General features: G+C 45.7%; 1 protein-coding gene across 1 annotated transcript in view; it reads left to right on the top strand.

The window, feature by feature from the left end:
* PARM1 (prostate androgen-regulated mucin-like protein 1) overlaps nt 1-22,015 on the top strand; it is a 109,673-nt gene extending 87,658 nt beyond the window's left edge. Inside the window, exons 3-4 of the mRNA XM_060654857.3 lie at nt 4,330-4,408; nt 17,837-22,015. Coding sequence (XP_060510840.1) covers nt 4,330-4,408; nt 17,837-17,921 — 164 coding nt within the window. The 3' untranslated portion in view covers nt 17,922-22,015. The remainder of the gene's footprint in view (nt 1-4,329; nt 4,409-17,836) is intronic.
* The last annotated feature ends 148 nt before the right edge of the window (nt 22,016-22,163 follow it).

The following is a 22,163-nucleotide window of genomic DNA, read 5'->3' on the forward strand; positions in this document are numbered from 1 at the left end:
AAAGGGACATGCCTGTTGCATGAGTATCAGGTGTGAGAAGAAAGACCCCTTAAAATGATGCCATAGTTTATAACAGGACAGCACAGGGCACAGAACAGACTCAAAGCAGGGCAAGTGATGACCTCCGGAACAGCCTGCCTCCTGGAGTGCCAGGTCTGACCAGGAGCATGGCCTTCTGGGAGTTTGCTCTGCCTACTTCAAGGATGTCATCTGACTCTGTTTGGATGGCTGTTCCCCAAATAACTCCTCCAGCTCTGTCCTCCATGGACACTCACAAGCTCATGATGCAGGGGTTGGACCATGGCTATAGAGTCATTCGTGTAGATAATCAGGTAAGACCTGGGGCAGGGGATTCCAAGATGGGTAGACGGAAAACCTGCTGCTTGGGAACTTTCTCAGCACAGTGATGGGGCTCCAAAACTGCCAGTTCTCTCTCTCTCTTTTTTTGCCAACATTACATTTTGTCATTCAGCATTAAATAAATGAGTCAAGTACCCACTATGGACTAGAGACTGCATCTGGGGTTGAGAGGGCAGGAAGAAGAGGAAGAGATGAATATGGTTAGAACCTGCCTGGGGAAGCTTATAAACGCAACACACAGCATTTGAAAGAAGCAGACACGAAGAGTTGAGAACCCACAGTAACATGGTAATTGGTGTGGGGGTGTCAAGAAAGCCGCTCGGAAGGGTTATTTAGTTAGGTCATGAGGAAAGAGAAGGAGCTGGCCAAGCTAAGAGAAGGGCCAGTGGACGTAACGTGTGTATTAGTGATTACAAATACAAAGCGTGCGATGAAATAGTCCGGGTTCAGATGTTAGCGTAACCATTTATCAGACTGTAAGATCTGAACCAAGCTCTTCATTTCCCTGAGCCCTAACTTTCTCATCCATAAAGTGGGGATAATTCCACTCATCTCCTAAAGAGACTTCAGTGACCTGATGGCCGTAAGGCTCTGGGCACGTACTGGCCCAAAGTACCCGCGTGCAGAGACAACTATGGTTGTCCTTTAGCTTGTTTATTTTTGTTCTGAGTTGTGAAAGTGGCAAAATGGCACCCTGAGAAATCCCAGCCTCCAGAGAGGCCCAGTTTTCAAGGAGGCTTTGCGTGGATCTTCAGCAACCCTCCAGTCAGGCCGAACATGTTGGCACAGTGGAATGTGCTAGCACAGTGGAATATTCTTGCGTCTCAGCTTGTAAAATATACAGATAAGTTTCCTCCAATTCTAATTCCTTCTGGCTCCAGGGCTTTTCAGCATGAGTCACACCCAGTCAGTAACTGGCAAACCCCAGTAAGGAGGAAGTGAAATGCCAGCCTCTTCCCCATCCCCCACTCACAGCACCCTGCCCACAAGTGTCCATACCTTCCTCACGGGGCAAAACCTTCCCTGGCCGGCCACACCTTCCTCCTTTTCTCTCTCCCTGCCCCTCCTTGAAAAAAGAGTAAGTAGGAGGAGAAGGGAAATTCCAGTTTAATTTAAACAGAACTCTGGGGGAAGTGACATTTGTTTTCACCAGGAGGAAATCAAGCCTTTTCAGTTACCATAAAAGTTATGCTAATGTTGGCTCAGCAACCCATTATGCTGGAACCATGATGCCCCGAGGTGCGGAACTTCCCAGGATGAGGTTCCCCCCCCCCACCCCCCTGCTGCTTCTGAAGGTAGCTGCTGTGGGGGGCAGAGCAGGCTTGCCACACAAGACCTCCTAGGCTTGGGGCCTGATAGAGATCGACTTCCAGAGGACCCTTGCTCCCTTGGCTGGCACCCTGTGAGGAGAGCCAGCGGGTGGCGGAATAGTTCATAAGTGGTCCAGATATTTAAGTACGACCTATTCTACCTCATGTGGAGCAGGACCAACCCTCAGAAGGGCCCTTTTGCCCAGCTGCCCTCAAGAGCCCAGCAGGGGGAATATCACCTGCTAATCCCAGCTCTGGTTGCAGGGGCTGCCCTCTTGTGAACAAGGTAGGATGACCTTGAGAGCCCCATTTGAGGATCGGGGCTTCATCGAGAGCTAGACGGCCAGCAGCCACTTAGAGGGGCAGCGGGTCACTCTATCGCTTGCCATTTTTTTGAGAACGGCACTTGACTTGGGGAACTGCCTGATTTATCTCTGGAGAGAGGCGATACATAAATATATCCAGTAAATCACGGATTTGGAGGAGATCCAACTGCCTAAGGTTAGGAAAGAAACTTTGAAAAAGGTCAAACCTACAGTTTCCTGCATTAAACTCTGCGGGAGCAAGAAAGAGGCGACTCAGAAAGAAATCAACTCTATTTTGTCTCTTTTCCCATTTTTTTGAAAGGGGCAAATTAAATTTAAAGGTCAGTGTTTCAACTGCTCCTAATTGCAACCACTGTATCTCTGTGAGTCTTGAAAGGCCCCCAGCACCTTACCTTGCAGTCATAATCCTCATTTCACAAGCTCTTTTAAAAGAGCTGTTAAGAGGCTTCCATGAACTTTGAATTGTTCTAATTTCAGCACAGTTTGGAGGCCACAAAGCCAAGTGCAGCCTTTCAGAGGAGGAGTGGAAGTTTTCCATAAGGGGATCTGACCTTGAACTCTCTCTACTTGATCCGATGTGTACATTGGACCATTCCGTGCCACAATTCTATCTTCACAGTAGTAACAAGGGGAAAAGGATTAACCTGATAAATTGTACTAAGCTGGCTCTGAAGGATTCCAGGAGCAAGGAGGTAGGCATGTGAGCGTCCACACGTGTGGCAACTCTGAAACGGTGGAATGTGGTCAGTCTGTGTAGACACGTCAAGCTCTGGTCTTAGCCTCAGGGTTAGCAGCGGACCTCCTTGGCTCCCTTTGAGAGACATAACCAGCAGCGCGTGGATGTTTGATGTAGCCTTCTTTCACCCGGAGCTTTTGGGGAGTTAGTAAAGAGTTAATAAGTAAGTAGACTGATTTGCCTCTTAGCTCTGCTCTAATTCCTTTGGTGGAAAGGTCTAATAAGAACAATATACAAAAGGCATTCATAAGAGAGGGAAAGGAATAAAAGGAGAAATGGCAAAATAACCTACAAACGGTAAATCTCCAAAAGCGTGGGGCAGATCCATCACCTTTGAGGTCCAGTACACAACAGATGGGCACCGGTGCAGGACGGTACGCTTTGGATAAGACTTGGGCTTGCCGCGCATGGCTCCTCATTTCATCCCTCCTCAAGTTGTGTGGGGGGTGGAGCAGCTCTTCTCTCTCGGTTGCTGCAGGTGACGGGCATGCCAAGTCGGTGTTACCTAAATAACCCGTGCTACATACGCAGCTAACCGCGATGGAGCCACGCTTGGATCTACATATTCGGACTCCAGATCCCTGATGCTCTTTCCAGTGTGACGAAGGGCCCCGTGCGTTGGTTGCAGTGGTAAATAGTTTCTCAGTGGACTGATGGGGTCCCTAGCACCAGCTTTAGCATCGAAAAAAAGTCACTTTAATTATTAGGGGACAAGAGCCCAATTGATTCTTGGCATTTCCCAGGTGAAACAAAACTGAAGTATATACATCACAATCCAAAGCTCACACAAAAAGAGCATTGTGCTCCAAAGTCGTAATACTTGGAAGCAGTGTGGCTATTCTCATAAGGCTACGTGCTCAAAGGGCTTTTTAGCTGCTCATTAATAGTTGCCTTTGGAGCCAGATTTCAAACTACACAATGAAACGTTCATGTTACTTTATAATTACACCTGGTTATTTCTATACACAGAAAGTGGTGTTACCTATCAGACTTGACCTTATTTTTACACCAAACTTGACTTTACTCTCCACAAAACCGAATTCACCTTTCAAGGATGAAAGTTCGACACACTTTCCAAGAAGGAGTTTTAAAACATGATCTGATGGCATCGTTAAAATGAGCGCTTCTCCTACCAAGGTGATCCTTTTGAAGTAGACACTACTGATCCGGCTGTGTGGGTCTGGTTTATTTAAAAACCAACCACATTACTTTGTAGTGACCCTTGAATAAAACATCCTAAGCCTCCCAAGATTTCACAAGGGATAGAAAGAGGAGCCCGAGCCTATAGAAGAAGGAAACAGGGTGTCAGGAGATTTGAGACAAGAGTCCCCGAAAATCCCCGCAAACACCAATAGCAACAGCAACAGGTTGTGTCATCCTTAAAGCAAAAAATGTTACTGTTGGCTTGTTTCTGGAACTCCGGACCAGCCAAAAGGTCTTAATACTGTTGGTCATTTAACAAATCTCTCCTAGAATGAGAAGCATTTTGGTGACAGAATTAAGATCCTGGGTTTCATGCTAGCTCTGACTTCTGTGCAGACTGATCTGAAACGAATACCCTTCCTTCATCTCTCTCTGTGCCTCTCCTCCTCCACAGGCAGCATCGCCGCCATTACGGTGACTGTCATTGCCGTCGTATTGTTGGTGTTCGGAGTCGCAGCGTATCTGAAGATCAGGTGAGACGCACCACACTTTCTTCTTTATGAAGAGAAGGATTCCATTAGAGCTGGATTGCTGAGTGCTTGTTTCCTGATACGTACTTAGTTCTTGGAAATCCTGGCAGGGAAGTAAAAACGGCTGGTACACTACACATTGGACCGGAATAGATGGTACAGTATCTGAATGTTGGCAAAGCAGAATAAATAAGCAGAATAAATACGCGGCACGATGACGTAACGGGACAAGAATGAACCTGTAGTCAGGAGGCTGAAGCCTTGGCCCTCTGCCCTTAACTACCCCCTTTACCCTGAGAAGGCCACCTGCTTCCTGGACCTCAGGTTCCTCACTTGTGAAGTGGGTAGAGGCGTGAGCTCAGTGGTTCCTGAATACCGACGTACGGAACACTGATGTGTGGCTGTGTACCCGGTCGATAAGGAGGTTTTCACGGGTTCTAAAGCAAAAATGTTGAAAATACACGGAACGTGTAGTGTATTCTCTACAAAATGGGGTTTTCCCCTCTGAGATTATGCCCTTCTATCTTTGGTTTCGAAATATCTCCTCTTTTATGAAATGAAGGTGGTCACAGATGGTAGCTGAGGTTTTACTTGCCCTAGTCAAATAGAAACTTGCAGTAGACTATGAGCGCCCACTTTTGTTGTCTCCTGCTTTGTGAAATCCCAACGGCTCAAAACCACGTGACTTACACCGAGGGTCCTCACGGCGAAAACATGCCTCATGGCAAGCAGCAGTCTTATTCGCCGTGCCAGTCTGTGCGGTGCCTCCGATAAGGGACAGAAGGGCATGTGCGGCCATGGTGAGAACAGCCCCTCTCTGACCTCCAACCCATTCTCTTCTCAACAGCTGGAGCCATCTTTATGGTGGCTCTGGTGCTCCCTCCCTTAAAAGCCCCCAGTGGCTTCCCCCTGCCCTGAGAGTTCAGTTCTAACCCTTCAGCTTGACCTTCAAGGTCATTCGCGGGGCCTGCCTTACCTCTTCTCGCTCATCACACGTCTCCCTCCTAACCACAGAGCCACAGGTGCGCTCGCTGGCTGTCTGCCCAATTCTTATAGACTATGCCAGGCTCTTTTTCTCTCCAGGCCCTTGGCTCTGGCTGGTCCCCCTCCCTGAAGGCTTTTCTTCTAGCTGCCTCTCACGCAAAGCTTTCACATCACATCTTCCAGAAGGCTTCCTTTCCAGTTTGGTGCCCTTGTTCTTTACTATCTAAGTGCCTCATTGCTTTTGTCCTGGCTGTTAATCACTGTCTAGACGCACTGTTGAGCGTCCGACTTCGGCTCGGGTCACGATCTCGCAGTTTGTGAGTTCGCGCCCCGCGTCAGGCTCTGTGCTGACAGCTCAGAGCCTGGAGCCTGCTTCGGATCCTGTGTCTCCCCCTCTCTCTGCCCCTCCCATGCTCATGCTCTGTCTCTCTCTGTCTCTCAATAATAAACAAATGTTAAAAAATTTAAAAAAAAATAAAAAAGAATACCTAGTCACTCAGGCACTGCCGTGCACACACATGTACACTCCTCACTGGTTTTTCTTCTCCTCAGCTGCGCTTCTTCCTCAAGAGGTGCACATCCGGTGCTTCCCTCCTGGCCTGCTTGCCTCCATGGATCTCACGGACTTCATTTATCATCTCTATCACACTTCACACGTCTCCGTGGCTGCCCTGTCTCATTTCCCCTGGCCACCCCAGCCCAAACCAACACTCACCAACTCTCCCGCCTCTTTCCCTTTTTTTTTTAAATGTTAATTTATTCATTTTTGAGAGAGAAAGAGAGAGCACGGGGGGGGGGGGGGGGGGGGGGGGGGGGCAGAGAGAGAGAGAGAGAGAGGGAGACGGCATCCCAAGCAGGCTCCACGCAGTCAGCACAGAGCCCAGTGTGGGGCTCAAACTCACAAACTGAGATCGTGACCTGAGCCAAACTCAGGACACTTAACCGACTGAGCCACCCAGGTGCCCTTCCGCTTCTCTTGCCCTGCTATCTCCCTCCATCTTTTGTTCTAAATTGTGCACAGGATGAATCAAACGATGGTGTTAAATATGAGAGCGCCTGGTACTATCACCTGTATCTAAGGTACAAAGCACAGGAAAGCCAGGTTTCAAAGAGAAATTGGAATTAAAGGGCCAGCGTCACCTGTGTCTAAAAGCCTTTATAAAAGCATCTTTGTCTCCTTCGTAGTTTAAAAAATCTTTTTCTCCATTAAGTTTGTATTTCCTTGACCAGAAAACTTAATTTTATGAATTATATCTTCCTAAATGGTACTCTTTTCCAGCTGGTTTCCTTACTAGTTTATCACTGCAGATACACCATTTTAATTCTGAGGTAAGTTGGCTTTTATGAACTAGTCTGGGGACCTCATTCCCTCTTTGTAGCCAGTTTCTCCGTGTTGGGGTGGAGGAGGCAGAAAAGGAACTTACCGGTAAATTTGAGAACCATTCTGTTGTCACAGTGGTGAGTTTCTTAAGGGCTGTGTCACAAAAAGTGTGACGTCCACTGGAATGTGGAGTGAAATAAAACACTCTCCTCTCGCCATGCACTTGCCAAAAAGGATCTTGAAAGAATCTAAGGACTCTTCATCTTGACTCCAGGCGAGAATTCAAGATTACTGTCTCAAACCACTGACTACAGACAGGCAGTCTAGAACCATGATTAAAAATTAGACTCCAGGGGCTCCTGGGTGGCTCAGTTGGTTAGGGGTCTGACTCTTGACCTCGGCTCAGGTCATGATTTCACAGTTCATGGGTTCGAGCCCCACATCGGCCTCTGTGCTGACAGTGTGCAGCCTGCTTGGGAATCTCTCTCTTTCTCTCTCTCTGCCCCTTCCCCACTCATGTCCTCTGTCTCTCTCTCTCTCTCTCAAAATCAATAAATAACCTTAAAAAAAAAATTCAGACTCCAGAAGCAGGGAGACCTCGGTTTGAATCCACACTCTGCCACTTCTGAGCAGGCTCTGGTGTGACCTGAAAATGTCACGGAGCTTCATGAGCCCTCACTTCTCCCTCCCCCATAAAAATAAGGGCCACGGTATTAACTACTTGGTAGCATTGTTGGGAAAATTAATGGACCTTGCCTCCCAGGTACCTAGCACTGCCATCATCATCACCATCATCATCAAAGTTGTCAGCGGGAAGCGGGAAGGGCTCTCAGCAGTACAGGTGCATTCTAGTTCGTGAGCATTAGCGGTGTGCCAGTTACCCTTCTAGCACTGGGGTCCCATCAGTGATGAGACACAGTGCTCCCATCGCAGAATGTACTGTGTTTGGAATATTTTGCTAGCAGGTCATAAAAATTGGTTCTAATGAGTGCTGATTAAAATTGCATCACGTTTTATTTTAAAAATTTAAAGTGTATCTTCTCTGGGCATTCTCAACACGAGGTGAACTCAGTGAATGATTACACTGAATTCGTCATGGCTTCCCTCCCCGTGTAGGCCCTCCGTCTTAAATGTAGAAAGGCCCCAGTGGTATAGGTTTGAGGTTGTTATTTATCTTTGGGACTACACATTTAAGGATGGGTAAAGTGATCAGACCCCTCTTTAGAAACCCCCTAAGGAAAACCCCTTTCTGCTGCTCTGTTAATTATTTTGGCAAAACGATAACATAAGGAGGTTAAAGAGCCCTCGTGCATCTTAAGGCTGGGCTAAAAGCGCTTCAAGTGTTGTTTTGCCAGATTCTTGGAAAGCCCCACTGATCATTCATCAAAAATACATTTGGCTAAATCGACAAATGTGTGTGTGTACGTACGTGTGCGTGTGTGCATGGGGGCCTGCCTGTGTGCATGCATGTGTGTGTGTATACCTAAGGGCGGGTTTTTCCTTGGCTGGAAGTTTATTCCATTTCTATCATCCCCGATTTCTGAGAAATCGAACATGACAAGTGGTCTGTTTTCTGTGGTCTTTCAGCTCACTTGGCTTGGGCAGAAAGTGACTGAAATCACAGCCCTTGAGGGAACCATTAGTTGCTGGCGTGTGACCACGGGCTATCACCCTGGCTCAGCCAGTGTCCCTGCAAATGCAAAAGAAGTGTCTGCTTCAAAGGGCAGCCTCACAACCAGACGAGGGACACGTCCTGTCAGCTCTGCCAGTGCTGGCTCAGTAGTTGCCCCTTTTCCTAAATCTTAATTCTCTCTGAAGGCGTTGGTAAATTCAACCATCTCTTTCCACACTCCTGTTCTTCAGGGACCCATGACCTCTAGTTTTGTCACAATACCCCCCGCCTAGGGAACCATCTCTTTCTGTAATCTAAGCCACTTTTGGAAGCGACGTAAAAATGAGCTGCCCTGAACCTTCCAGGGCTCTCCTCTATTACCAACCCCGCATTTTAGCTTGCAGTGGCATCATGCGGAGGGAGGAACGTGGGCTTTGCGGTCAAGTTCAGCACTGACCCTTTTACTTACTATTTAAGTGGCCTTGGACAAATGATAACCTCCCTGATCCTGAATTTCTTCATCTGCAAACATCGAGTGGGTAACACCCTTCTTTCAAGGTTCTTTTGAAGATGAAATGGAGTGATGAACGTACGGCACCTGCAAAGACCGTGCAGCAGGGTGGTTAAGAACATGTGTTCTAGGGCAAATGTATTATGCACTTTGTGATCAGTTTTGTGTTCTATAACTGTATATAGTTATATTTATATCAGTATTATAGTACTAATACCTAACTCAGGTTAGGTAATACAACTACCTAACTACTACTAATACCTAATACCTAGCTCGGAATTGGTATGAGGATTAAATTGTACCAGAGAGAAACCTTCAGCACCGGGTTCAAGGTGAGCACGATGGAAGGACGACGTCCTGTCACTGTAATGGTTGTTAACGCAGCGCTTACTACTTAGGTGCTCGGTAGAACGGTAGCGGCCAACAGTCCCGTTGGGTAGGCAGGGATTCAAAGGAGAGGGGAGAGGAGAGGGGGGAAGATGACACAGCAGCTCCGTTTTCCAATTACACGCCGATGTACAGACTTCCGTGTTCCACTTGGCGGTTTCAGTTGTGCTTCTTCTAAACGCCCGTGCGGTTGCATCCACGTTACATGTTCATAAACAGAAACCATCTCTGAGCACTCTTGATCTCAGGGCCTGTTTGCAACTTTAAAAGGAAGCAAGAGCCCTGCCTGCCTCTTGCAGAAGGGTGGCTTTAATTAGTGATGATTGAAGAACGAGGTAAGTCGGGTTTGCTGTGTTTAAATTGGCTCAAAGCTGTTCTGCCACGAGATAATCCCCTGTGCAGGAGACCGTATCTGCTATCGCCAGCAATGTGGATGCTGCTATAATTAGGTGTGGGTAACCCACACGGACAACAGGGGCTGTTCCCGTCACAAAAATAAATGTGATCTTGATTTAGAGACACGACAGGGCATTCTCTTAGAAGTCACCTGTCTTGCTTGAAGTCTTTCAGTGACCACATTTTATACAACGGGATTCCTTTTGGATGTTGGTAGGTTTGAAGAGTAGGGCCCAGCCATAAAGTCTAAGGTCTTCTAGAATCTGTTACTTGCGAGTTGACTTTTTTCGGATCAGCTTTTGGCATTCCGTAAGTCTGACTGACTTGATTCTGTACTTCGGTGGTTCTGAGACTTTAATGTGCATAAGAATCAATGGGAGCAGGGGGGTAATTAAAAACACGGTTCCTTTTCATGTGATCGCCCGGCAATGTTAGCAACACCTCCTAAATGTTCCCCTAAACCCAGTTTAGTAATGTTCAACCTTATTTGACGGAAGTTCAAAAAAAGGGAAGATGTTCAGAGGTGATACTAGACAGACTCTTCATGAAGGAAGTGGGTCTTAAATGAAAATGAAAATTAATTTAGTACCCTGTATTTTATCCCCAGGATGTGTCCATGGCTTATCTAAGCAAAGTTAGGCACTCCTTGTCTGTCTGCTAAACAGGAAAAAAGGCTTTAATGGACATTAGGCAGCTTATTGTCATGTTCCAAATCAGCATATTTAAGCTTAGCAACCAATTTAATCCACCTATAGGCTAATACCAATCTGAGAAAACATGTAAGATTAGAAAATACCAATCTAGGGGCGCCTGTGTGGCTCAGTCAGTTAAGCGTCTGACTCTTGATTTCGGCTCAGGTCATGATCTCGTGGTTCATGGGATCCAGCCCCTGTCAGGCTCCACACTGATAGTGTGGAGCCTCCTTGGGATTCTCTCTCTCCTCTCTCTGTCCCTCCCCCACTCATGCTTGCTGTCTCTCTTTATCTCTCTTTCTCTCAAAACAAATAAACTTAAAAAAAAAAGAAAAGAAATTACCAATCTATAAAAATGTTTATGATTGGAAAAATTTGTATTCCTATCTGAACTCATTTATATAATCGTTTCATCGCTTTTTCTTCTTCAAGTGTCTTCCTTGTGACCATTGTCCCCGTTCCTATATCTGTTATTCATGGGTCTTTAGAATAAATAAATTTCAAGACATTGCCCCCCAAAACAAAAACAAAAAACACCACCGTGGTTTCCTGGGGCTGGTCCCCATAGGTTCTGATTCCGTGTGGCAGCTCACAGGTGAGGCCAGTGCCGCTGGGTGTGAGAACCATACTTTGAGTGACCCTGATCTACCCCCATCTCCCAACACACCAGACACACACATTCTAGATACAGTGCCCCCGCTGGTTCATGTCTTGGCTACTTTGGACAAGTTGATCCCTCGGTCACAGGTGTTTGGCTCACCTCTTTTTTATCTGCCTAATTCCAGGTTGTCTATCTCAAAAGAGACCCTCTCTGGGAAGCCTCCCTCCCACCCTCTCCAGGGTGAGTTCCTAGCTGCACACCTTTCCTTTGTACCACTCTGTTCCCTGTCCTGGAATCATTGTATTCTTGGTTGGGCTCCTCCACTAGAAGGATAGAAAGCCCCTGGCAGTACTTGACATGTAATAATTGTTTTATAAACAGTTCCTGGCTGAGTGAATAATTCTGGGTAGGAAAGTTTAGGGTGCAGTGGGCAGTGTTCATTTATTCCAAATAAAGGGAAACTAAATTTAGAGGAGGGGAAGCTCTGGGAATCTATTAAACCATACACTTTCGGTAGTGACCTCCTGACTCTGAACTTGTTTACAAATAAACAAGTGATGAGAGCCTGCCAGTATGATACTGGCAGATAATTTTAAAATAAAAAATAAATTTCATCCACTCCTTCAAAGTAAAGGTTATTTTTTAAAAAAATTTATCTTAGAGAGAGCACTTGCAAGTGGTGGGGGCAGAGAGAGAGAGAGAGAGAGAGAGAGAGAGAGAGAGAGAGAGAATCCCAAGTGGGTTCCACGCTCAGTGTGGAGCCCGATGTGGGGCTGGATCCCACTACTCTGAGCTCATGACCAGAGTTGAACACTCAACTGACTGAGCCACCCATGCGCCCCAGTAGAGGTCGTTACTTAAAGATAAATTTAAAACAGCTGCTCTTTAAAAGAAACCCAGACCATGGGAAGAACACCTTGAAAATCAATGTTTGGAATGTTTCCATTATTGGGATTTTAGTAGAAAGGCAGAAACTGATTCCTAAATTAGAATACTCATTCTGCCACTAACTTGCTTCAGGAACTGTGGGCAAATAAATCTACCCCTAAGAGTCACAGTTTTTCTCGGCTCCAAAACTATAGCTGACAATGTTAATTCCCTAGTTTCGACAAATGCACCATGGCTAAATAAGAGGTCAATATCAAGGGAAGCTGGGTGGGGGCCATATGTGAATTCTTTGTACCATCCTTGCATTTTTTCTATAAATCCAAAATCATTCCAATAAATAATTTATTTTGAAATAATCGTAGTTCAGTAGCTACCACACAGATGTGTTGTTTGCTCCTTCCTCAGAGCCTCTGCACTCCTGTTCTCTCTGCCTGTGCAGTTCCTGGTGGGCCTTCACATGGCCCATCCCACACCTGGTTTACCTGTCCTTTCAAATGTCATTTTAGTGAGACCTTTTCTGATCACCAACCATATTCGTGGTTACAGTCCCCACCTCATGTTTGGAACTCCTCATTCCCCTTCATTGCTTTGTTGTCTTCTGTTGCACATATTACCATTCGTCCTATTATTTTTCATGTCTTATTTATTGTGTCGGCCCCCAGGAGATTGTAAAGTCCCTTAGGACAGGGATCGTGGCCATTCTCCCAGCACCAGAATCGGGCCTAATAGATCGTAAGGTTTCAGTGACTACTGAAACCAAAGGAGCCAGCCAGGGAAATGACAATCAGAGAAAGCCACCAACAGAAACAAAGGAGACAGTGGCAGCTGCACCACCGAACTGGCTTTGCAAATGGATGATAAGAGTCTGAAGGCTTAATTACCAATGACTAATGAGCTGCAGGTTAGGCTGTGTTTTCCCAGCACTAAGCCATATCTTTTTCATCTTTACATCTCTTCTTCTTAGCACATAATAAGAGCTAACAATTGAATGGCAAGACTCACTCCTCGACTAAAGAGGTGAGAACTTTGGGAGGTGTCACAATAAGCAAAGCTGGAGCCTTCACTGAGAACTGGGGTTGATTCTTACAAAGGGGAAGGTGTTTTCTTTCCTTTTTTTTTAATGTGAAATTTATTGTCAAATTGGTTTCCATACGGCACCCAGTGCTCATCCCAACAGGTGCCCTCCTCAATACCCATCACCCACCCTCCCCTCCCTCCCACCCCCCATCAACCCTCAGTTTGTTCTCAGTTTTTAAGAGTCTGTTATGGTTTGCCTCCCTCCCTCTCTTTTTTTTTTCCTTCCCCTCTTCCACAGTCTTCTGTTAAGTTTCTCAGGATCCACATAAAAGTGAAAACATACAGTATCTGTTTTTCTCTGTATGACTTATTTCACTTAGCATCACACTCTCCAGTTCCATCCACGTTGCTACAAAAGGCCATATTTCATTCTTTCTCATTGCCACATAGTACTCCATTGTGTATATAAACCACAATTTCTTTTTCCATTCATCAGCTGATGGACATTTAGGCTTTCTATAATTTGACTTTTGTTGAAAGTGCTTCTATAAACATTGGGGTGCAAGTGCCCCTATGCATCAGTACTCCTGTATCCCTTGGGTAAATTCCTAGCAGTGCTATTGCTGGGTCATAGGGTAGATCTAAAATAAGTTTGTTTCAGCACAAGTAAAACACCTCATTCATTTTCAAAGACAATGGAGTTCCGTTAAGTACTGATGCTACGGTGGTCTTAAAATAGGTACCATTTTGCAGTTGTGGAAAAGGCCTCAAACCACAAACGTCACCACCACAGGTACCAGTTGTCACAAGGCATCAGCAGTTAGGGAGGAGGGGAGTAGGAAGGGCTGCTTCCTGTTAGAGCCAAGCCATTTGAGAAGGAAGCCACGAAGCCAGGGCTTAACATAAATCACTCCCTGTTTTGTCCTCCCCGGGTTCTGCTGTTAGCTCCCTAAACCATACGGTACCGCAGAAGGGCACTGACAGCAGAGTGCCGTTGATTCACAGGGCCTGTGAGCACGGTGCTGGGTGCTTTGAAGCCACATCACTGCATGAGAGAAATTTAGCTATACTTCTCTTTCCTCTCCCTACAATTAAGGTCAAAGTGATGGCTTTGACCCTTTGTATTCTTTAATAATATTTTCAGTTTGCTGCGGTTACACTGCACGATGAATTGCCACGGGCCAGACTAATCCCTGCTGGTATCGACCAAACAAACTCCATATATACTATTTATCTGTACCTGATGTAAGCACTCGTCATCAAATATTTATGAAAGAGCCACCACAGTAAGAGCAACATACTAGATGTCCAGAAAATTCAAAGGAAGGTAAGACGTAGGCTGCCCCCAAGAGGTTTACCATCTAAGGGAGCCAAGGCACAGCAGTTAGAAAATGCAGCTATGTTGAATGGTACCAGTCTTCATGAAGTTGAGTAAAGAAAACCGCCTCGACCTGACAGCGGTGACATTCGTACAGACTGCTATTCGGAGTGAAATTAGGTGAAGCGGTGTTGCAGAACAGGGCCAGGAGACCAGGTTTCAATACCAGCTCTACCATTAAATCACGTGGACAGAGTCACATAGGTTTCTTAAGCCTCATCTTCCTAATCTTGAAAGTGAGATTGTTTTCACCTCTTAGACACCACGAGTACCAATCTGAAGCCTCCCGATTTCCATCTAAAATGTGCATGATCTAAGAAGTTCTGACCTAGAGAGATAGTTTGAAAGGGTCATTGTTCTCCTCTTTCCCCTCTCTCTCTCTCTCTGTCTCTCTCTCACACACACACACACACACACACACACAAATGTGTTTGTCTTTCTCTCTCTACAGTATTATACGATTTATCCAAACCTGGCTGGGATCCCAGCACACCCAATTCTTCTTGTTTAGCCTTGTTAATATATTAAAACAAGCTACAAGTTCAGTACATTCCCACTTATGGCTTATCTCTATCTCTTGCTTCACTTTCCTCATTTATTGGTAATTTATTCAACTCCCTGTTCATTCAAATGAGAAAGCAAAGAAAAATGAAAGTAAAGATCTGTCTTTTGCTTTTATTTTCCTAGTATTGATGTCGTGAATGTCTCTTATAAAACAGCAGATTCAGGGAGGCTCTGATCAAATAGTCTTGCCTGAAAATAACGATAAGCAGTAAAACCTGATGACCGAGAGAGTTTTAATCCTCTGGCCCCACTCCAGCACAATATTTTTTTTTTTAATTCAAATAACAATAATATCAGAAACGGGTTTTTTAACTATGCCTGGAGTGTAGTTTCAGGAGTTCTTGGTGGGAAGGAAGCTTGCTTTTCACTCAGTGCCCTTTTCCACTATTTGCCGTGTGCTTTTGTAAGTTTCATTATAATAAAAATTAAACAGCGATACTGGCCAACATTTACTGTGCATTTACTATGTGCCAGGCCTTTTATATGCATTACCTCATTTAGTCCTCCCACCAGCTCGAACACATTTTAAGTTTCTCCATTTTATAGATGAATAAACAGGGGTTTAAAAACATATTCAAGGACATGCATCTATTGACCCAACTGATACTTTATGGGAATAAAATTATATGGTAGATGTAAAATGCTGCGAGACGTTATATTACCATACAAAGGCGAGGCAGGAGTACCCTATCAATATCAGAGCAAGTTTATTAGGTAGATGTTGGCCAGGCGTGCAACAGTAAGTCATGCTGAAATCTAGGCTGAGCTCCAGTCCTATAATCCTGAGGTTTTTACTAGTTCATTCTATAGCTTCCATTTCTCAACCGTCCCATTGAAGGATTTGTTTGAGGCTGGAGGTGTTAAGTGTGGGGGAGGTGTTGGCAATGCATGGCCTGTGACCTTGTTTACCAAAACTGGCCTCCCTTAATCCCCATCCATCAGATCCAACGGTGTGTTATTTCTGGTCTCTTTCCTTCTCACACCTACAGAAATGAGTGTGGGTCGTTAGGGGAAACCAAAGCACATGGTGGAACATTCTCAAATTTCCAGGTGCATCGGCTGGGTGAGCTGAGCCAGCTCTCAGAATTTTGAGGTCTAAGAATCTCAAAACGAATTCAGCAAGGGCCTGGCTCTTTGCTGCTGATCTTCTCTTTTCAAATCCCTGGTATATGTAAACACCATATAGAAGAGCGACAGCAATTATGGTAGCCAGATATGTTAAGTGTAATGCACGCTTTCTGTGCCTTTCAGACTGTATTTTCATTTTGTTCAGTTTTCATGTTGAGCCTAGAAAAAAATTGGGGGGAGGGAGGTGGGGGGGCCACATTTGTGTGTCCTGTATATAGCAGACATGATTTCCAGTGGCCAGGTGTGATAATTCGCACACTAGCATGAACCTCAGAACCACTCTATGTTTCATTTTGTGCTGTTCTCCCAGTCCTGACATTAGTTTTAGCCGTAAAATGATGATAATCCTCCCTGGGAAGCTTCTGTCTTGGGAACAGATTGGCTTTTCGGGATGTAGTTTATTTCCAATCACTGTTTCTTCCACAAACAGTTATTAAGGACTTATTATGTGCTGGATATTCTTCGAGGCTTTGGAGACGGTGCTAAGAACAAACAAAGTAGGCAAATCATCCGTATTTACAGTTTCGTCAAGGGAGGCGGCAATAACAAAATAAACAAGTAAATTATATAGTGTGTGAGAAGGTGATGAGTCCTATGAGAAAATCAAGCCAGGGGTGCTGGGGGGGTGGGAATTGCAAGTTAAATAGAGCTCTTAAGGAAGGCCTCACTGGAAAGGTGACATTTGTGCAAAGACTTGATAGAGATGAAGGAATGAACTGTGTGGACACCTGGAGGACAGCTGTTCCAAGCTGAGGGAATGGTACATGCAAAGGCCCTGAGGCAAGAGGGTGCCAGACATGATGGGAAGGAGCAGGGAGGCATGGTTGGAGCAGAAAGAGCGAGAAGGACTGGAGTAGTAGCTGATGTGGTCAGAAAAGTAACAGGGGACAGATCCCGAAGGGCTTTGAACACTGTTGTGATAACTTTGGCTTTTACTCTATGAGATGAGGACCCACTCCAAGGTTGTTGGTTTTTTGTTTTTTAAATATTTATTTTTGTTTGAGAGCACAAGCTGGGGAGGGACAGAGTGAGGCAGAGAGAGAGGGAGACAGAGGATCCAAAGCAGGCTCTGTGCCAACAACAGACAGCAGACAGCCTGATGCGGGGCTCGAACTCGTGAACCTCAAGATCATGACTTGAGCCAAAGTCGGAAGCTTAACCAATTTAGCCACACAGGTGCCCCGCCACTCTGAGGTTTTAAACAGATGAGTGATCACTATCTGATTTCAGTTTCTTGTAGAAATAATATTGATTGTGAGACAGGTTCCCAGAATGACTCATCAAAGCCTGTTAAGCGCATATTGCCATTGAACTGAGGGGTGCTAATCGGACTCTGGGAAGCTGAGCTCAGAGCTCGGGATCCAGGAGGTAGGAATCTGATTCATAGCTCAGTTGGGTGACTTTGTGCACGTCAGTCAACAGCTCTGAGGGAGAAATTTTCCCCAGCAGAAAAATAAGCAATACCTGGTCCCTGGCCTTATTTTGAGGACCCTCAAGTACTAATGGAACACAGAAGCATTTTGTAGATTGTAAAACACTATATGCTGGTCAGGAGGGGTGGAGAGAGGAACAGTGGTGTCATTATTTCCGGGGAAACTGAGTCCAGGACTTAAGTGAAATGCCCGAATGCAACATTTCCTTTGCCATTACTTCTTATTAAGTAGCCATAGGAATGGGTCCCCCTCCTTCTCTAGCACTGGAGGTCAAGGAGAGGGACAAGGACCCAGCTGGTCTCAGTGGAAGGTGCCAGCTGGGTTCCCAGGTGAGCAGTTCCCAGGTGGTAACTTCCAGGGCTTTGTGGACTGAGGCTTCCAGGGCTGGTGGGTGCAAGCATCCTGTCCCCCTCGTGAGGGCCCTGGAGGCCTCCCCTGCTCAGGCTGTCGGGCCGCCGTCGGCTAGCCCCAGACGGCCAACTTCTCCAAATAACCACAGCCCTCTCCTCCTCCCACCAGGCATTCCTCCTACGGAAGGCTTCTGGATGATCACGACTACGGATCCTGGGGAAACTACAACAACCCTCTGTACGACGACTCCTAACGAAGGAACGTGGCTGGGATGAGAAATAACTGTTCTTTATTTATAAGTGCTTTCCCAGTAGAATTAATACAAGTACCTGATGCGCATCGCGCGACAATCTTAAGCCCTGTTTTGTTGGTTTGGTTGTTTTGTTTTCCTCCCTCTCCTCTGGCTGCTGTAACTTCCCCTTTCTGGTACAAAAAGAATCTTTGTTTTAAGGTGAGTGGAGGCTTATCTGCAGCCAAAATGGGCCAGCCTGGAGCCGGAGCCACAGGCCAGACCACCGTGGTGGAGGCTTCTGGACCCACCACAGGATCCACTGGAAGAGGGACGGAGGGCCAGGGATTGAGTTGTTTTGTGTCTGGGGGCGGGGGGGGGGGGTTACTTTGGGAGGGACTTTTTGTTTGTGGCGTTTCTTATACTTTTATTTAGGAAATTCTATTAAATCTCAGTGAGGGGCAAGGAAATGAGTACTGGGAGGATTTCGCCCCGCAGGTGAGGAAGCAGGGGCTGCTCGGATTCCTTTTTAATCTGTTTTTACCTAGTTGTAGCTGACAGGATGCCTGCTTGGCTCTACAAGCTGGATCCCGGCTTCTTCACTGCCTCATTAATGGAAGAGGAAACTAGAAGGTGACCTGGAGGAGGCCAGCAAGCCGAAGCACAGTAGCATGTTGCTGTCAGAGCTCAGCGTGCCCTCTATCTGTTCTCCCCTCCAGGCCACCCATCTCTGCTAAGGATGCTCATTCTAGTCGGCTGCGGCTGGGATCGCGGCCCCCAGGCTCTCCGTGGGAGAGGGCTGTGACATGAGTTTAGTTATCGGAGAGAAAGGGGGAGCGTGTGTGCGAGTGAGCGTGCGGTGGGGCAGTGGGGGAGGCTGGGAGGGCAGGCTGGGAACAGACAAGCACTGAGTGCCGCGTTAAGGAAACTAGGAATCGGCCCTCAATAACTAACAGTGTCATCCACTGCTTGGAGGGGCGTCTGGAATCCTTGCTTTATACCCATGAAACAGCTGGTCCACTGCCTTCCGGTCTGTTGGATAATGGCTGTAAACTTTTTTTTTTTAAGGGTAAAGGCATTAGTCTATATGCAGTTGTTCAGGGAGGCAATTCCATAGGAAACAGACACCATGAGTAATCCGTGCATTCTTCCCATACACTTACCTCACTAATTCTGCCCTTTAATTAATGAGCACTCTTAGGTATACAGTCTTAAGACCCTACAACTTGAATTTTGAGAAGGAACCGATCATGTTTGCAGATATCCATTTATTGCAGGGGTTCTCAACCGGCAGACAATTTTGCGTCCCCCAGGAAACATTTAAAAATGTCTTGTGACATTTTTGAGTGTCACAACTTGGTGTTCCTAGTAGGTAGAGGCCACAGATCCGCTAAACAACCTACAGGGCACGGGCTAGCCCACCGCAACAAAGAATCATCTGGCCCCAAATGTCAATAGTACGGAGTTTGAGAAACCATGAGTTACTGAAATGCCCATCTTTAACAAAACAGGACACTGCCAGAGTAGTATTTTTTCTTTTTAATTAAATGAAACAATTTGTTAAATTGTTATCTAAAAAGTAGTTTGTTGGCTTATGGGTTGTTTTGGCATGCGTGGCTGGCTGTGTATTTCTGTGTGTTCTCTAGATAGCTTTATTTCATGGCTCAAACTCTATCCTCCTGTAACACCTGATGTTAGCAAATGGCATCTCATGTCCTGATTGGAGTGGGAAACTTCCATGGTTTGGGAAACATAAATTGGGCCCTGTTTCAGAATGTGTTCTGTTGTCCCACAGTGTTTTAAAGAACTTGAAATGGGATCAGTTTTTCTTTCTAAACCCGGACCTGCTGCCATGGCTCTGTTTGGTTTCCAGAAACTTGACCCTCAGGTCAACCTGTCACTCGCTGTGGTCCAGCAAGTACTGACATGAAAACCATTGTTGCCACGCTGTTCACAGTTGCCAGGAGGGTTCCACTTTCCACAGCCTGCCATCCCACACTCTGCAAAGAAATTATTCTTCTTATTAACAATTTAATGTTTATTTCATTTTTGAGAGAGAGAGAGAGAGAGAGACAGAGCGTGAGCACGTGAAGGGCAGAGACACAGAACTCGAAGCAGGATCCAGGCTCTGAGTTGTCAGCACAGAGCCCGATGCGGGGCTCAAACTCACGAACCGTGAGATCATGACCTGAGCCGAAGTTGGATGCTCAACCGACTGAGCCACACAGACGCCCCTGCGAAGAAATTATTCTTAAATTCCTTCCATATCAAAGGAGAATGAGCAACCCCCAGAGATATTTTACAATAGGACTAGGTAATGAGAAGTAGAGTGCCAAGAATTCTGATATCTCTGATTAAAAAAAAAAAAAAGTGGACATTCTCAGAAAAATGGCCAGGGATGACCAGTGGTGCCCCCTCTGGCCGTGATGGGCCTGAATAGTTGTCTCTCTTCCCTACTCTCATGCCCTTTATAAAGCCTAGAGGCTCTCAGTTTAGCAAAGAACAATTCAGTAAAAACAGGATATCCCTTTTATTTTCTCCCTCAGCCACAAACATTTTGACAAAATGTCCATGAAACACCTTCAAAGCGGTGCTCTTCTGGATAAATACTGGGTCAGTCATTATGCTGGGTCAGAGGGACCAACCTCTTCCCAGGAAATGCTGACCAGTTATGAACCACGGACTCAGTAACATCTGTCCTAACCGAAGTCTTCTGTTGTTCAAGAGCGATTGGTGGGTTTGTTGCTCCTGTTACTTTCCAAATCCTTATGGCAAAGGGAGAGATCTGGACCTCAGGAAGATCTGTTCAGCAAGGTGACAGCTTCCCATAAAAACTCTAACACTCCGTGTTATGTCAGTGTAAACTACCATAGGTTGAACCTTATTTTGCCAAGTGCATTTTTTTTCTGAGTTGGCCAAAGAATTTCAACAACTGTATTCAACATAGGTTGCTTAACACACACACACACACACACACACACACCCCTGAAATACATGCTGATAATTGACGCCTAGACATCAGAGAGTCTGTTCAGGTCTACCCAAGGGAAATAGCTTCAGCGGATCTAAAGCAACCACATTCCTTCCAGGAATAGGACTAGGTCAATAAAGCGATAGAATGTCAGAGCAGGAGGGAGGCAAGCAGCCTCTTCGAAACCACAGATTGCAAATGATGAACAGTGGGATCCAACTTTGTCTTCTTTTCTCCTGGCCCCAGTGAAGTCTCTTGCCCTCCCTGGATGTCTGTCTTCATTTCTTAAATGAGGGTGTTGCTTTCACATTGACCTCACCCCACACTACCTCACAAACGTGTTGTGAGGATTAATGAAACGATGTCTAGTGTTTTCAGTTTCTGGAGAAAAGATATTTATGGACATTTAAAGTATTAACGCAGATATATATAAGGGATCTCAGTTTCAGTTTCTTGTTTGTTGTGGTACTGGTGTGTTATTTTCACTTACATCTATCAAGCGACAGCTGTTATGGTAGCCACATCGGGCAGCTGTCATAGCTATGAGCTACCCCCCGTGCTGCTGACTGACTGCAGGGTTAGCTGTGCCCGGGACCAGAATGGTTTCTGTCTCCAAATGAAAAGATGTCCCAGGACATAGGTCTCCCGGACTACTGAGTTAGGATCCAGGAGGTTAGGGTAACACAGTATAGATACCTGAGCACTAACAGCGGTAGACCTCTGGCCTTCACCGCCCTGAAGTTGTTCTGAGTTCTTTACAGAGTTGATTCTGGTTTGAAGTCATCTGTTTGCCCTTCGTCTTGCTTGCAAGGGTGCATGGTTCAAACCCTCACGGGTGGGAAATGAATTTTGCAACTGGGCCGTGTTGATTTGCACGTTGATTCACTGATTCACCTTCTTTGCCTTTAACCTCCTGTTGGCAAATGAATGTACCATTTCAACTTTGATTTTAAGGCATTAGTTGATACTGGTAATAGTGCTAACCAGAAGACCCATGCCAGCTTGCTTTCTTGGGGTGAGTTAGCCAACATCACTTAAAAGATGGAAAGATGTGCAACTTCTTTGATATTTGATGTCATTGTACCTACATTTGTTGTAAGACATATTGCATACTAATTATATCAATTAAAGTTGTTAAAAGCCTGCATCTGACAGTAGTGATTCACATTTTGATATGTTTTGTTATTCAAGCCATTGAGTCGCTCTGCTCATATTAAGTAGCCTTGACTTGTTCTTAAAGAAAATTTACCCCACATCAATAGATAGCATTTTCTGCACGGCAGGAAGGCTTCTCT

The sequence above is a fragment of the Panthera onca genome, chromosome B1 (genome assembly GCF_046562875.1).
Source record: "Panthera onca isolate mPanOnc1 chromosome B1, mPanOnc1 haplotype 2, whole genome shotgun sequence".
Lineage (NCBI taxonomy): Eukaryota > Metazoa > Chordata > Mammalia > Carnivora > Felidae > Panthera > Panthera onca.